Below are 17,090 nucleotides of genomic sequence, written 5' to 3'. Positions count from 1 at the left end.
TCCCTTTTCTGGGTGAGGATAGAATACATAGAACAAGAACAAACTGGTAATTTCAGCTTATATCCTGGTTTTCTGACACTTCTAACCTGCCTTTGCTGCTGCCCCTGTTAAACAACAACAGAAAATATCCTCTGCAACAGCTACAATATTATTTATTTCAATTGATTATCTTGAATAATAGAGCAGAATTATAAAGATGTATTGAACATTTCTTAAAACAAAATTGCATTCAAATAAAAATCGGATAATGTTGTGTATTTTGTAAAGAACTTCTGTTGAAAAAGCTAGATTTCTTGATTCAAAATCATTGGATTGAATTTAATTTGCCTAACATTCGTAGTAAGTAATGTTTGTGTCATAGTATGCTCAACATACAATATTGAATTTTCTTTTGCCTCATTTTTTTGGTCATATATGTAAATTGTAAATAATGCAGCATTAAACCAATAATGTTGAATATTTGTTGAGAAGTACGTGGTCCTTACTCTCTGGCAACAACTACCTATTTATAACTTTCATATGAAAGATAATATGCAATCTACAACGGTGGTTTTACCATCTGTATTACCCTCGCTCATGAGTTACAAACTATGGGTTGAGAGCCACTGTTCTAGTTTACACTGAGACCATTTTAATAGGGAATATGATGTATGTAAAATGTTTTTGGTTTTAAGACAGAAGATGTATTAATTTATATGTATTATTATTTAAGATAAAGCAACTGATTCCAGATGATGCTGGTTCCTATAAGTGCACCGTTTCTAATGAATACGGAGAGGCCAAATGTATTGCAAATCTTAATATTATAGAAGGTAAGAATCTATCACATACCCCCAATGTTTACAAGTTACCACCTCAAAGGAATATTTAAAATACACATAAGTAATCTTCAATATTTTAAGCATTGTTCTGTTCAATACATTCAGCACATTTACTGCCTAGAAATGTCTTATGACAACCAGCATAGCATGAAAAATTGTTATATGAGTGAAATGTGGAACATGACAAGAAATATTACCCAACTGGTTCACTAATTGCCTTAGGGAAGGAAACTCGCTGTCCTTACCTGGTTTGGCCTGTTTGTGACTCCAGTCATACACCAATGTGGTTGATTCTTAATTGCCCTCTGAAGTGGCCTAGCAAGCCATTCAGTTGTAACTAGGGATGGGAAATAAATGCCGGCCTTTCCAGCGACGATGACATCCACATCCACATTCTACACTACGTAAACTTGAGGTGATCCAAAACTTGGCAGCCCCTGTCCTAACTTGCACCAAGTCACGATCACCCATCACCCCTGTACTCACTGACCATCATTGGCTCCCAGTTAAACAATGCCTCCATTTCAAAATTCTCATCCTTGTTTACAAATCTCTCCATGGCCTCTCCCCTTCCAATCTCTGTAATCTATTTCAGCCTCACGACTCCACGAGATGGCTGCGCTCCTCAAATTCTGCCCTCTTGAGCATCCCTGATAATACCTGCTCAACCGTCAGCTGCCTGGGCCCTAAGCACTGGAACTCACTCCCTAAACCGCTCTGCCTCTCTACCTCTCTTTGCTCCTTTAAGATGCTCCTTAAAACCTACCTCTTTAACCAAGCTTTTGGTCATCTGCTGTAATATCTTCTTATGTGGCTCAGTGTCAAATTTATCTGTTTTGTCATAACACTGCTGTGAAATGCCTTGGGACATTTTGCTACGTTAAAGGCGCTATATAAATAAAAGCTTTGTTGTTGTTGAGGATGAATATAAACAAACATATTAAGGAAACCGTTATCAAAAAATGTGGGTGTATCAGAGCCAGCAGTCAGATACGATACATATTTCCAATTGTGAAGCTAATCCAATAACTCATGAATGACAAAGTTGGAAGTGAGTCATGGTCAACCTCGCCATACCCGATAACTATGACCTGTATTGCAAGTCAATTTCAGTCCTGCGCCCCAGTCGCAACGTCATAGATTCATTCCCGAAATTTTAAATATTCCAGGAACAGCTGGAATCTTCACGGATTATTTTTTGCAATTATAACAGCTGGGGATAAAGCCTAGTACATAATTAATTTGTATTTTTGTTGCATTTCATTTGCAATTCAGGCCTTTTTATATTTTAGTAGTACATAATTTAAGGCTTAAGGAAAATACTACTGAAATTCAATATGGCATCAGTACATTTGATTGATCAATATGAAGAAAGCACAGAAAGATTTGAATTTGTAGAAACCACGGCAATGCACTTAACTCATTTGAAGCAAAATACATACATAAATGAAAATACTAGTCAATGCGAATTTGTGGCACTACAGATAGTTAAAAAATGTATCCTGATTTTGTCTACCTGAGCCTGACTTTTAGGCTGGAACCATGATGTTTTTGCATGTTGAGACATATGAGGGCCACAGGTGAAGTTATTTTGTACTGCTGGTCATGGCATATCCTGTATTTGAGGAAGGAAACCCTGTCTTAAACAATGTTAGTAAAAAAGTGAGAATGAATGTGAGACTGGATTACTGCTTTGTGCCCACAACAACATTTTCACTAAAGCAAATGTCACTCTCTGATAACCTATTGTCCAATTCCAGAGGCTGTTACTTCAATAAATATTACCACTTTAGCCCAACAAAATCAGAAAAACTTCCCAGTGATATATTTTTGTAATTGTCCTCCCACAGCATCTGCAGACAGCACTAATTTTATATTGTTCATTTATTTATGTTGCTGTGTATGATATGATTGCAGGATACAAAACTATTTTTGTTTCCTTTGCCTTACTATTTCTGTATTTCAATTATTGTATTTATCTTCTCTCTGTTTGAAACTAACATATTTTCTTAATTAGTTGGCTTCAAGAAGAAACTTAAAAGACCTGGAGAAGTACAAGGTGAGCATATATACATAATGAAATGGAAGAATTTCTCTATAGGTTGCAAACTAACATTCTTTATTGTGCAGAGTAGAAACTATAGGAGGCCCAGATCACTGATAGTACATAGGAAGTTTTCCAGAAAATTGGTTAGCCAATAAAACAAATAAGAAAGAAAGAAAGAAAGAACTTGCATTTATATAACACTATATGAGGGGAAGAAAAATTACTATTTATATATTTCATCTCCTGTAAATAGACCTCCTGTTGGCTAATTCTGGAATAGCACTGTTTACGGTGATAGAGTAATGGGGAGACAGCATTGGTGGTATTTCTCCAGTGATTTGAGGTGTCTACTGTATATGGTCCATGTCTCTGAGCCATATAGGAGTCCAAAGACCGCCTTAAGTGAAGGAAGAGCATCTGGGAGGGCGCTGAGCATCTCAAGCCTCGTCGCCGAGAGCATGCAGAAAACAAACGCAGGCAGCGGAAGGAGCGTACGGCAAACCAGACACCCCACTCACCCTTTCCTTCAACGACTGTCTGTCCCACCTGTGACAGAGACTGTAATTGCTGTATTGGACTGTACAGTCACCTGAGAACTCACTTTTAGAGTGGAAGCAAGTCTTCCTCGATTTTGAGGGACTGCCTATGATGATGATGAGAGTAAAGTGGGAGTAGAGCTATACTTTTTTACTAGATGAAGAAAGATATGCTGAGGTGACAAGTTTAGTCAGGGGAAAGCTGGTAATGTTAGCCCTGTGTATATGAACATATAGATATATAGTACCCAATAATTTAAAACCCCACTATTAAACACATTACAGCCTTTGTGTTCTATTCTCTTTAGATAAAAATACAGACCCTACGGATTTTCGGAAGATGCTGAAAAAATGGTAAGCATTTTAAGAATATAATTTTCTAGTCATTAAAAATAATATTAGATTCTGAAACACAAGTGGTTAAACATGTTGCATGACTGAACTGTGGCAGCAATTGGAAATTGCACTGAGAGCAACTGAGAGGAAAAAAAGTGTCAAAATTGAATGAAGTTCACAGTATGTACTGGAAAAATAATAGATGCTGTGAAGTGATTCCAAGATTGTAGTGTATCCTTTCAGTTAACATAATGTTTATAATCTACTTTGGTTTTAATATGATGGGCTGTACCAAATTATTATCTTGTATTAAGTTTGAGGTGCCTCATATTCCCTACATGAAGGCAGAAAGACTTGCATTTATATAGAGCCATTCATGACCTCAGGATGTCCCAAAAGTCCTTTACAGCCAATCAGGTACCTTTTTGGCATACAGTCACTGTTCTAATGAAGGAATTGAGTAGAGAGCCCTGTTTGCCAGTCCATGGCACAAAGGTCAGTTTTGCAGCATGCCTGGAAAGAAGTAAGGCTACTACCATTGGCTGCAGGTGTCCTAGCAACAGATGGCATAGCTCTGTACTTGGCTCTCTGTTGACCCTGTAGCTCAGCCAGCCAGATGTAGTTAGCAACATCTTGGTGCGTATGTCTAAGCAGGCTATGCTGGCATGATTTATTGCATGCAGAGCCACTGAAGTGCATGGCATACTGTAATTGGCTGTTTCCAAGGAAGAATTCAGCTTAACAGTTAATAAGGCATTTGCATATTTTACTTGTGACATTAGGTCTGCTGTCCTAGCTTCCTTTGGGTTAAGGAGCAAAAATTCTGTTTGAAAATGAAGTTTGTGTACCTCTGTCTGCAGCTGCAGATGTGCAAATACCAATGAACAGACACAGAGCACCTCTGGTGCAGTGCAGCCTGTTTGCCTTCCTCTGTTGCTCCTCCTCATCTTCCTTCAAAGGGCACTGCTGGCAGGAGTGGTACTGGTGGCAGAGACCAAAGATGCTGAACAATTGTCACAAAGGTTTATGAAAATCAAAAATGAAGCAAGACAAGTCAACTACTGGCTAGCGACCCTGGATACAGTTCACGGGCATCCTGTACACACAAACAAATACTGGGAAATGGGCAGGACATCCCTGTTTACATTGTAATATTTAAATACAGCTGTCAGCTTAACAGCAAATAAGGCATTTGCATATTTTATTTGTGACATTGGGTCTGCTGTCCTAGATTCCTTTGTGTTAAGGAGCAAAAATTCTGTTTGAAAATGAAGTTTGTGTATCTCTGTCTGCAGGAAGTTTTTGTGTTGATTTTTTTAACTAGGAAAAAATGCATGTTGCAAAGTGGCAGTATTGCTGCTCTCTTTATCAATCAGAATATACTCATGTGCCAAATCCATCCTTTCGACCAGAAGTCCTAATGATTTTTTTAAAACTCCTAAAGGAATACCATTTAATGCTTACTGGTGTAGTGCAGTCCATGGCAGCATTGTGGTGACTGTAACAATACTGTTACAATTAGCAGACAGACAGTGACCTGGGATTATTGTGAACTAGCAGAAACCCGCAAAATATTTACAGTCAAATTAGTATCTTTATTGCAACAGTACTTGTTTAGACTGTTGTCATCTTCTTCATCTATAGAATCAACGCTCCCTCCCTCCCTCTTTTCCTCCCCTCTCTCTCTCTCTCCCCCTCCCTCTCTGCCTCTCTCTCTCTCTCTCTCTCTCACACCCTCCCTCTCTACCTCCCACCCTCTTCCTCCCTCTCTCCCGCCCTTGCTCTCTCTCCCTCCCCCTCCCTCCCTCTCTTGCTCCCCCTCCCGCTCCCTCTCTCTCTCTCCCCCTCCCTCTCTGCCTCTCTCTCTCTCTCTCTCTCTCACACCCTCCCTCTCTACCTCCCACCCTCTTCCTCCCTCTCTCCCGCCCTTGCTCTCTCTCCCTCCCCCTCCCTCCCTCTCTTGCTCCCCCTCCCGCTCCCTCTCTCTCTCTCCCCCCTCCCTCTCCCCCTCTCTCTCCCCTTCCCTCTCCCTCTCTCTCTCTCCCTCTCGCTCTCTCTCTTTCTCCCCTCCCTTTCCCTCTCTCTCTCTCCCGCTCACTCTCCCTCTCTCCCCCTCCCTCTCCCTCTCCCCCTCCCTCTCTCTTTCTCTCTCCCCCTCCCTCTCCCTCTCTCTCTCCCCCTCGCTCTCTCTTTCTCTTTCTCTATCTCACCCGCCATTCCCGCCATGTGTTCCTTTCAGCTCTCCAGCACCACCCGGGGAGGCCCCATGCCCCCCCCGTCGTGCCTGCACCCATTGGCATTGCCGCATCCACTGCCATCTCCTCATTGGAGCAGACCATCGCTCCCCACCCTGATTGGTTGCGAGGCTGGACGGACCCTGATCGCCCATTGGTGCAACTGTCACTCAGTCCGGACCACATGCTCACAGCCCCCGGCCCCGCCCCTGCCCCAGGACAGACAAAACCCAGGACAGACAATAACTGACTATTATTATTATAGATTATTGGCCAGGATTGTTACCTTTGAGAGGGTTGCATGGGAACGGATGGCGTAGCAGGTCGGGAGCCCGAAGTTGTGAACTGTGGTCCTCCACTGCGACCTGTAGTTAATGGCCCCTGTTAAACTCATCATGCATGGTTTCAGGCCCTATTAAATGGTATGGGTCTGATGATGTCATTGATGACTCATTTCCAGCGGGATATTTAAAGCAATCTTCACTGCATCGCATTTGAAGGTTGAGGTAGGAGTGTGAAGGGAGAATTGAAGATGATTGAGTTATTGCTGTAAGTTATAAAAATGAGTTCCCAAAAACAGAGGGTTTCACCCTACTTTTTGGATGCCTCGCTACATATTCTGGCGGAGGGACTCAGAGCATGCAGGGTGGTCCTCTTCCCTGCTGATGGGTAGAAGAGACCAAAAGTGCATGGCTCGAAATTGCTGAGGAGGTCAGCAGCAGGGATATAGTAAGGAGGGCATGGGTACAGTGCAGGAAGAGATTCAATGATCTGATGAGATCAGGAAAAGTGAGTGCAAAGCCACACTCATTTTCATCCTAATGTACCTGTCACCACATCCCCAGGCCTTCTCAAGCCTGCTCCTGCACATCATTCCTCAAACCAACATGCCTTTCAGGTGCATCCATCCCTCTCTCTCTCTATGTACATACTCACATCCATATCTGAATAACTACTTCTGACACTCACCCTCATCCTAATGCAATCATAGCAAGTAACACCACAAAAAGAGGCCATTTGGCATTGGCACCCCACTCCCTCACAGTCACCCTCTACAGATATAACCCATCCGTCCCTTATACTCATTCCATCACGCTCACTTAAACTTCTCTTCTTTCCTTCCTTGCAGGAGAAGAGAGCCCAGAACAACAGTGAGCAGCAGAGAACCGGAGGTGGCCCTCCAGTCTTCAGTAATTTGACTGCAGTGGAGAAGGTTGCCCTGGAGGTCTCAAGAGTTGCAGAGCTGCTGGCGGTGGGAGACAGAGAGAGGGGTACCTCTCAGCAACCTGGTGACAGAATTACATCTCGTACAGCCACATGGTATACAGCAATCACTCATATGGTACCTGATGTCAGCAGCCAGTGAATGTTCATCATGTTCATAATTGTATTGTTACCCATTCTTGATATTACATTTCTAAAGCATCTCTTTACTCTCCCACAGGTCCATCAAGAGCCCCCACCACTGTCCAGCCAAGAAGGAAGACGACTCCTCAGAGGAGCCTCCAGCCTCTGAGGTTGCACTGTCACCAGACCCAAGCGCACCCAGCACCAACGCAGATACACACACCTCGGTGGGTCCTATGAGAGAGAGTAGTATTCTCACATTTCACAAGTGAGCAAGAGCTGATGGTGTTGACAGGAACATCAGTGGAGACTCCTCGCCTGAGGGCGCAGGACGCTTCAAGCTCTGCTGAGTTGCATGTAGATGCTGAGCTTCGGGGCCATCGATAAAGAGGATGATCCTGGAGTGGCAGCTATAAATGCAGGAGGCTCTGGCAGGTTTTGTAGCCACGATGTCTGCAAACATACAGAGAATGGAGGAGTCCATCTCCAACCTGAGTACCACCATGTCGCAGGCGATGGCGATGATGTGCTCCTCCACGGTAAGATTGGCCACCTGCATGGAGCAGAGAACATGCTAGGCTCATAGACCTCCTCTCTTGGATGGATCTAAACATAGACTTGGGCCCTCATGGCCCCACTGCTGTGCAGCAAGGTGCTCTCCAGCTCCTTGCTAGCGGGAAAGTGCGGGTGGTCCATGGGAGGGATGATGGTGAGAGGGGATATGGAAGTTGGGCTCCTCTCATGCACTCCCACTTCTCCCCCATTGCCTTCCCCTCAGTCAGAGTCCCACATGTTGCATCGGATCGCGATGGTCGAGTCTACCCCTGCACAGTCGCAGGAGGAGCAATCTTCGCCAGGGCCCTCACAGACTCCAAAACCCGGAGGACATCCGCCAAAAGTTTCTAAGCAGTCATAGCAGGGAAGTGAGCAGCCTGCCTCTAGCTCTGCTGAAGCCACAAGGTTTGCACCTCATAGAAGAATGTGTAAAAGAAAAAAGCCACAATCCTCAAGGGTATGCACAAGTGTGTATAAAGACGTGTTATAGTTAAGGTTCCGTTACTGTTATCACACCTATGAATGTATTTATTTTCACCACTTTCCGGTCATGCCCATTTTTGTTTGCTACCTTGGTAATTGCTTTGTGAGTTGGAGAGAGACATTACATAGCCTCCAGCAATGGGGGTTTGTGTGAAAGGAATGGCTTGGTCATTGCAGGGATGCTTCATGGTGTTGTTGGGGATGTGAACCTGGCACAGCATGTGATAGCCATATGGATGCATTGCAGGAAGTTAAATAAAACTGGCCATGATGAGGTCATCCTGGACTCAATGTGCTCTGCTGCTGCTGCCATCTGGATCTCAGGTTCTTCCTGCTCTTCCTCCTCCTCGACTTCTAGCTGTTGGTCCTCCTCTTCCTCCTCATGAAGCTCTAATCCTCAATGCTGCGCTATGTTGTGCAACGCGCAGCATACAACGACGATTCTGGAGACCCTGGCTGGTGCGTACTGAAAGTCTCCTCCACATCCGTCAAGGCATCAGAAGCGTATCTTGAGCATGTCTATTGTTAGCTCTATGGCGCATCTGGTGGGCATGTGGCTTTCATTATAATGCTCCTTAGCCTCATTGCTTGGCCTCTTCAAGGGTGTCATGAGCCACATCTTTAGTGGCTAGCCGTTGTCTCCAAGCAGCCAGCCGGTAAGTGTGTATGACAGTGTGAAGAACTGAGGGAGGGTGGACTGGCGCAGCACGCAAGTGTCATGAAAGCTGCCAGCAAATTTGGCGCACACATGCATGGTGATCTTCCTATGGTTGCAGACCAGCTGCACATTGAGGGACTGGAAGCCTTTGCCATTGAGAAACACTCCTGGGTGATGTGGGGGTACCCTGATGGCCACATGTGTACAATCGATTATGTCCTGCGCCCGTGGCAAGCCAACCAGAGCCACAAAGCTTCTTCCCCTGGACATAACTTATTGCCTGCCTTGGTGGCAGTGAGCGAGCACCAGACTGGTGGCATTCAGATAAGTCTGTGCCTCTTTGACTTGAGTAAGTAAAAGTGGGGGAGCGACCAAGATGGAAGAGCGTAAAAGTTTTGCTGCGGATGGAGGTGAAGGAAGAGTTAAGCAAATCAATGCCTGCAGAAGTATTGTGACGAATGCAAGGCCAAAGGCTAGGCAGGAAGTAGTAATCTTTTCTGCATAGCAACATGATGAAGCCTGCAACAAATCACTAAAATTCTGGACAATCTTGCTGGGCTATATGCAGGATTCCATCCATCTTATCCTGGTACCTAAAATGAGACTTCAGGATTGCAATGGTTTGCTCTATCACATACTAATAGTCCTTTGGGCCATGTTATATTTGTTCATCCCTCTGTCTGAAGATGCTGTACTGGAAATATTAGCCATGACTGCGGGGGATATGCCTGATCACCAACCAACCATCCTAATACATTGTTTTCAGTAATGACGGGTGATATAGTGGATTGTCATATGATAACAATGCCATTATAGCTCCAAGGACATGGACATTAATGTGAAGAAAAAGAAGACTGGCATCACATGCTAGCTGGAAGTTAATAGAATGAAACCTTTTACTATTAATAAAATTGAGAGGATTGTCATATGGAGTTTTTCTCTTGAAGCCCTGCCAGTCTAGAGAATTGGATCGATCATTCTCTTTGTTTTTCAGGTTCCATTGAGAAGCTAATAATCTGCGAGGCCCATCAGAATAGAACACTTTTTGAGCTTCTTTATACAATGGCCAGCTGCTGCCTGACTAATGTGACCAAAGGTCACTCAAGATTGCCTGCGAAAAGCCAGTGGTAAAATAATTCACACAGTGGTCACTTTCACTGCTACAAATAATGCTCCTCGTTAAAGTGGGCCGCAGCAAGCAGAGCTCCTCAAAAACCTCCAGGGCGAGGTAGAGTCTTCTCAGGCAAGACCTTCTCAGTCAACAAAACCTTGTGGAATGGCTACCAATGTGTTGGAAATAAATGTATTCTGTGATGCCTCACTCGAAGTTTCCTCACTCTAGCCTCTTCCATTTTCTTGTCCTCTTCCTCTTCATGACATGGGAAGAGAGGGATTCCCGTTGGGAAATACATTTGCCCAGTCCAAAATTCAAATTTCTCTCATACTCACTTAAAATGGCAGAACTCTTCAGCGATCAAATCAACAAAAATTGCTGACTAGGAAACTTATAGGAAGCTGGAATATTTTCAGCAAAGGTGGCCTAAGGGATACTACTGATCTGCTCATAGCATCACTTATGCAGTGCTGGTGTTTCTCATAGTCAGGTTAAAGACACAATTTGGGGAAAATTGCAGATAGAGTTTTACCACACCCACCTGGAACATTTATGTATGGCTCAGCGAGATATGTTTTAAGACTGGCAGCTTTTTATTGAGGATCATTGTTTTTGGGATGAGATTGTGGTCACACCGCCCCATTTTACAGGCCAGGTCCAAGACCATCTCAACCTCTGTCGTCGAGCTACCGTACGCGAACGATGCCTGCGTCTGTGCACATACAGAGTCTGAACTCCAGGACATAGTCGACGTATTTACTGAGGCGAACGAAAGCATGGGCCTTACACTAAACATCCGTAAGACAAAGGTCCTCCACCAGTCTGTCCTCGCCGCACAGCACTGCCCCCCAGTCGTCAAGATCCAAGACGTGGCCCTGGACAACGTAGACCATTTCCCATAACTAGGGAGCCTCTTATTAACAAGAGCAGACATTGACGACAAGATTCAACACCGCCTCCAGTGCACCAGTGCGGCCTTCGGCCACCTGAGGAAAAGAGTGTTCGAAGACCAGGCCTTCAAAACTGCCATCAAGCTCATGGTCTACAGGGCTGTAGTAATACCTGTCCTCCTGTATGGCTCAGAGACATGGACCACGTGCAGTAGACACCTCAAGTCGCTGGAGAAATACCACCAACGATGCCTCTGCAAGATCCTACAAATCCCCTGGGAGGACAGACGCACCAACATTAGCGTCCTCGACCAGGCCAACATCTCCATCATTGAAGCACTGACCACACTTGATCAGCTCCGCTGGGCAGGCCACATCGTTCGCATGCCAGAGATGAGAATCCCAAAGCAAACGCTCTACTCAGAATTCCTTCATGGCAAATGAGTCAAAGGTGGGCAGAGGAAACGTTACAGGGACACCCTGAAAAATGCAACATCCCCACTGACATCTGGGAGTCCCTGGCCAAAGACCGCCCTAAGTGGAGGAAGTGCATCCGTGAGGGCGCCGAGCACCTTGCGTCTCAACGCCGAGAGCATGCAGAAATCAAGCGCAGGCAGCGGAAAGATCGTGCGGCAAACCTGTCCCACCCACCCTTTCCCTCAATGACTATCTGTCCCACCTGTGACAGGGACTGTGGTTCTTGTATTGGACTGTTCAGTCACCTAAGGATTAATTTTTAAGAATGGAAGCAAGTCTTCCTCAATTTCGAGCGACTGCCTATGATGATGATTATTCCTTTTTTCCACCTCAAAATCACCCAAAAACAGGTAAAATCAAGGCCCAAATCTTTATGCAAGATATGATTGACTATAAGCAGGGAACTAAATGAAATCATCTTATCCATCATATCTTATTAATCGTCACATTCTCTTGCTGTCAAAGATTAATTATTACATTCACTTTTAGTGGATATCTTTAAACTTAAGGGCATTGACAGAGGACTCAAACAGCTGTTGTTTGCTGACTTGTTCAATAACATTAAATGTTAGTATTTTATGTGTCTTTCAGTTTTGTATTTATAATTAAAATGAATTTATTAAGTCATTCCATCTTACATTGACACACCCTACAGTGCTCCCTCTGCAAAGAAAGAAGAAAAAATTACGAATTCAAAGATCTGGGAAATTTTAATGCATGCTGACAAGAAAGACTACGAAAGGATTGCCATGGAATATGGTCTCACTGATTTTCGAGGCATGTTGACGAAGCTGAAGCAGATGAAAATAGAAGCAGAGGAAAAGCAAGCAGCGGTAATGCATCTTTGTCACAGCTGGTAGCCAATTCTATATATTGGTTTAGTTTAGATCGTTCCCCGATATGAACTTGTATTTGTGGTTAAACAAAATATGACACAACTTAAACTATATTATAGATTAATGTTGTCCCATAACTATGGTTACAGAAATTCCATGTTAGTGGTGCCACAATGAATTGACTTTTATTACCAGGCAATTTTCTCAGCTTTTTCAGTCAAAAAGACACAATTGACGTACCCCCACTGATCTGCATCCATAATCGAATAACATCAGTGATTACTTTAGTATTGAGCCACCAGGAACCTTCTGGTTGTATCATTACTTGCAGAGAGTTATCTATATACACACAGATATATATATCAGTCTCAAAGTGTTTCCACACTTTTCTCTCCTGCGCTACCCTCTGAACCATATAATGTAGATTTTTCACTTGTACAAAGTCTAACCCACCTGGTGCACATACTGTGAAATTGTGTTTGCACAGCCCATAATTTTCCATCTATGGGTGAAAAATTGTGTGCTGCATATGTGGGATTTCTCAATAGCCACTCCTGCTGAGCAAGAGTCTGCACCGAGAGAGTGCAAGTGGGAAATCTGCTGTTCTGTCACCTGTAGCTAAGGAAGGGCAGCTGGACAACCTGTTTCCCAGGACACTGGTCATGCCACTGTGAACCAGAGTATAAAATGACAATGGCTGTTGAAAGATATAGGCTATCTCCACTTTGAGGAATATTTGCATCTATTTTGCTCTGGCACCGCCAATGCATAACATCAGAGCACTGTCACAAGAGACTTGGGGATGAGGAAGGCCACTTGGCTCCTCTTTGCACATTCATCCAGAATAACTCTTTAGTCCCCCATTGCAGCATCCAGTTGGTTCTTAAATCATGCCTAAGTTTGTCCCTCACTAATTTATCTGGGAGTGCATTTGTGTACTGATCATTCTTTTTGTGAAGAAACACTTCCTATATCAGCGTTAAATTTTGCCTTTTACTAGTTTAAACTTTTGACCAAGGTCCTACTCTCACAGTTTTTCCTGATTTACCTTTTCCACACCATTTACAATTTTGCATACCCCTATAAGGTCATCCCTCAGATATCTCCTTTCAAGGGTGAAGAATCCAAAGTTTTTCATCACTCAGACCTCTAAGACTAGTGACCGGCCTGTAGCTCATCTCTGCATCAACTCTAGGGCTTGAATGTCTCACTTGATTCTTAGTAACCAGAACTGGACGGCATACTAAGATGGAGTTTGACCAGAGGAGTGTACAATTTGATCATGGGTTCCTCTGACTTGCATTCACACTGTTGTGCTGTACTGGGACTTAACAATTTGACTTTCATTTTTGGTTTACTCTGAAATGGACACATATCTTTAGGTTAAACAGAAAGTGTGTATTATACAATTGCCTATAATAACAGGGCAATTCAGAAGAATATGCACTTATTTACAGCTTCAATGATTGAAAAGAAAGGTCTTTTCTAATTTGTTGAACCAGGTGCTGAGACAGCATTAGCTGATGAATTTATTATTGATCAGTGCACTCTCTCATTTTTTTCTTATCTCTTATATCCAACTTCTAGTACGTGGAATCAATTAGTAATCTGAAACGTGTTGAAGTAAAGTCAAGTGGATCAGCTAGCTTTGGATTTGATATGGAACTCAAACATCCAAGTCTAAAAATTTATCTATACAAGGTGATTATTAGCCTTAATGAATTTGCAACAATAATATTCAATGCAGTCAAGAACATTCAATCTGTATTTACCTGTGGCACCAAACACACTATTTTACACCAAGAATTCAAATGATAAGGTGTTACCTTGTCATGTAACACAATTGTGTCAATAATTTGGTTACAGCGTTATTGTGGAGCCGAAATTTCCCTCCACCCGAAACGGGGCGCACGCACCCCATTTCTACTATTTTTACTGCCGTGGTGGTTGAGATGGCCTCTTGAGCGAAATTCCGCTCTTTGGCTTTTTTTTTTCAGGCACACCGGAAGTCGCTCATAATGGGGGCGGAAGTGGGGTGGTGAGTACATTAGCGGGGCAGAAGTTGGGGTGGTGTGGAGTGGCCGCCGCTGTCAGTCATCAGTGTAACGCTGATGACATCATCACGGAGCCATGCCACCATGGTTCTCCCCTCCACTTAAAGGACAGAGCCTGCGTGATTTCTAAAATTCAGTCCACTGGGCCTCCAGGGAAGGTTTTGACAGGGCCAGCGGGGATGTAAGGCTGACCGTTGGTGGCCCAACCAAACCCGTGGCCATAATTGTCAGCCCGACATGGCAGTTGGCCGACAAAAAAACAATACGGTGGCAATGGCAGTGCGTCCTCCCCTTTAATGGGAGCCGCACCGCCATTGCAGAAGGTCACAGCCTCACTGCATCGTCGGAAAAAAGCAGGTCTTGGCATCGCCCAGCGGGAGGAAGATGTTCACGGGGAATTTCGCCATCGGGGGGAACTTCAGTGGTGCACACTGTGATGATGTACTTAGCACAGATTGGCAGCAGCGGAGCAGTGTGGGGGGGAAGCAGATCAACGCTGTGATACCGCAGGAGCGGAATTTTGATAATGGCAACCATTACACGAAAAGTCGCCGACCATTGCACTCTGCAGCGTGGCCTCCGATTTCCGGTGTTAGGAAGCCTTAAGGAAAGGGACAATTTCGGCCCTGTATGTTTTGTGACAGTAGTGATATATCTGGTACTTTTGTTGGAGGTAATCTTCCTTACCTTCAATCTGTCTGCCCCCTTCCAATTACCAAGAGTAGCGAAAGATGTGTCTGCTCACATAGTTTATAGTGTAATATGTGGGGGTATACATGTTCAGTTCTCCTGTATCAGCTGTGTGTCACTTTCTATTCTTTTATTTCTGCTTTTTTTTGACTTCCACAAATTGATAGAATTAGACATGCAATGGACGAGATGGAAAATGACCGAATTGGACAGTGGTTTCTCTTCTGTAAGGATAGAAGAATACACAGCATATTTAGTTGTGATCAAAGTAGTCAAAGCAAATTTGCAGCCAAAAAATGTGATTGATTTTGCTTTCTATATATATATAATTATTCAGCAATATGTTGTTTATGATGTCAATTAAAGGATGAAAAACTGGTCCCGCTTTCGCTGGACGAGAACAATAAGCATCATCTTAAACAATTAGGCAAAAGATATACCTTCTGCATCAAAGATCTCCAGCTTGATGATGTTGGATTGTACAAGGTAAATGTTGAAGATGCAACTGTTTTTGCAACAGAAGTAGACATCAGTCGTAAGTGCCATTATTTCCTATTACACAACCAATCCCTATATATTCTGATAAATGCCTTCATTCTAATTGTTCATGGCACTGCTTGTTTTTTTATTGCAGTTATCCCTATTGAATTTAAACGGAGATTACAAGAAGTCAAATGCAAGGAGTCAGAAGATGCTGTCTTTGAATGCACCATTTCGTTACCCCTCCCGGTAGAGTGGGAATTCAAAAAGATATCACTGAACAACAGTGACAAATATCAAATTAAGGTCTCACCAGATGGTTTGACACATTGCATGATTGTAAAGGATGTCCATCCTGTGGATAAAGGAGTGTACACTATTTCAGCAGGAGCTGGATCCTCTAATGCATACCTTATAGTAGAAAGTAAGTCTCATGTTTTATAAGATCATACTCTCTATAAATTCCAAAAACTGACAAGAACATAAGAACATAAGAAATAGGAGCAGGAGTAGGCCACTGTTCCCTCGAGCCTGCTCCACCATTTAATAAGATCATGGCTGATCTGATATTGGGCTCAGCTCCACTTCCCTGTCCGCTCCCCATATCCCTTCACTCCCTTATTATTCAAAAATCTGTCTATCTCCACCTTAAATATATTCAATGACCCAGTCTCCACAGCTCTGTTGAGCAGAAAATTTCACAAATTTACAACCCTCTGAGAATAAAAATCCCTCCTCATCTCAGTTCTAAATGAGCGACCCCTTATTCTTAAACTATGATTCCTCATGAGTGGAGACATCCTCTCTGCTTCTACCTTTCTGAACCCCTCATTATCTTATATGTTTCAATAAGATCACCTCCCATTCTTCTAAACTCCAGTGATAGAAACATAGAAACATAGAAAATAGGTGCAGGAGCAGGCCATTCAGCCCTTCTAGCCTGCACCGCCATTCAATGAGTTCACGGCTGAACATGAAACTTCAGTACCCCCTTCCTGCTTTCCGCCATACCCCTTGATCCCCCGAGTAGTAAGGACTTCATCTAACTCCCTTTTGAATATATTTAGTGAATTGGCCTCAACTACTTTCTGTGGTAGAGAATTCCACAGGTTCACCACTCTCTGGGTGAAGAAGTTTCTCCTCATCTCGGTCCTAAATGGCTTACCCCTTATCCTTCGACTGTGACCCCTGGTTCTGGACTTCCCCAACATTGGGAACATTCTTCCTGCATCTAACCTGTCTAAACCCGTCAGAATTTTAAACGTTTCTATGAGGTCCCCTTTCATTCTTCTGAACTCCAGTGAATACAAGCCCAGTTGATCCAGTCTTTCTTGATAGGTCAGTCCCACCATCCCGGGAATCAGTCTGGTGAATCTTCACTGCACTCCCTCAATAGCAAGAATGTCCTTCCTCAAGTTAGGAGACCAAAACTGTACACAATACTCCAGGTGTGGCCTCACCAAGGCCCTGTACAACTGTAGCAACACCTCCCTGCCCCTGTACTCAAATCCCTTCGCTATGAAGGCCAACAT

At 43.6% G+C, this 17,090-nt stretch overlaps 1 protein-coding gene across 3 annotated transcripts in view; it reads left to right on the top strand.

Moving 5' to 3' along the window:
* igfn1.1 (immunoglobulin like and fibronectin type III domain containing 1, tandem duplicate 1) overlaps positions 1-17,090 on the top strand; it is a 74,816-nt gene that overhangs the window by 16,967 nt on the left and 40,759 nt on the right. For all 3 annotated transcript variants that reach the window (XM_070858927.1, XM_070858928.1, XM_070858929.1), the window contains 7 exons: positions 713-812; positions 2,839-2,880; positions 3,713-3,758; positions 12,154-12,331; positions 13,922-14,035; positions 15,445-15,613; positions 15,713-15,982. In XM_070858927.1, coding sequence (XP_070715028.1) covers positions 713-812; positions 2,839-2,880; positions 3,713-3,758; positions 12,154-12,331; positions 13,922-14,035; positions 15,445-15,613; positions 15,713-15,982 — 919 coding nt within the window. The remainder of the gene's footprint in view (positions 1-712; positions 813-2,838; positions 2,881-3,712; positions 3,759-12,153; positions 12,332-13,921; positions 14,036-15,444; positions 15,614-15,712; positions 15,983-17,090) is intronic.

This window comes from Pristiophorus japonicus, chromosome 17 (assembly GCF_044704955.1).
Source record: "Pristiophorus japonicus isolate sPriJap1 chromosome 17, sPriJap1.hap1, whole genome shotgun sequence".
Lineage (NCBI taxonomy): Eukaryota > Metazoa > Chordata > Chondrichthyes > Pristiophoridae > Pristiophorus > Pristiophorus japonicus.
Note: the sequence above shows the minus strand (reverse complement) of the source record. Positions and strands in the feature narration are given on the sequence as shown.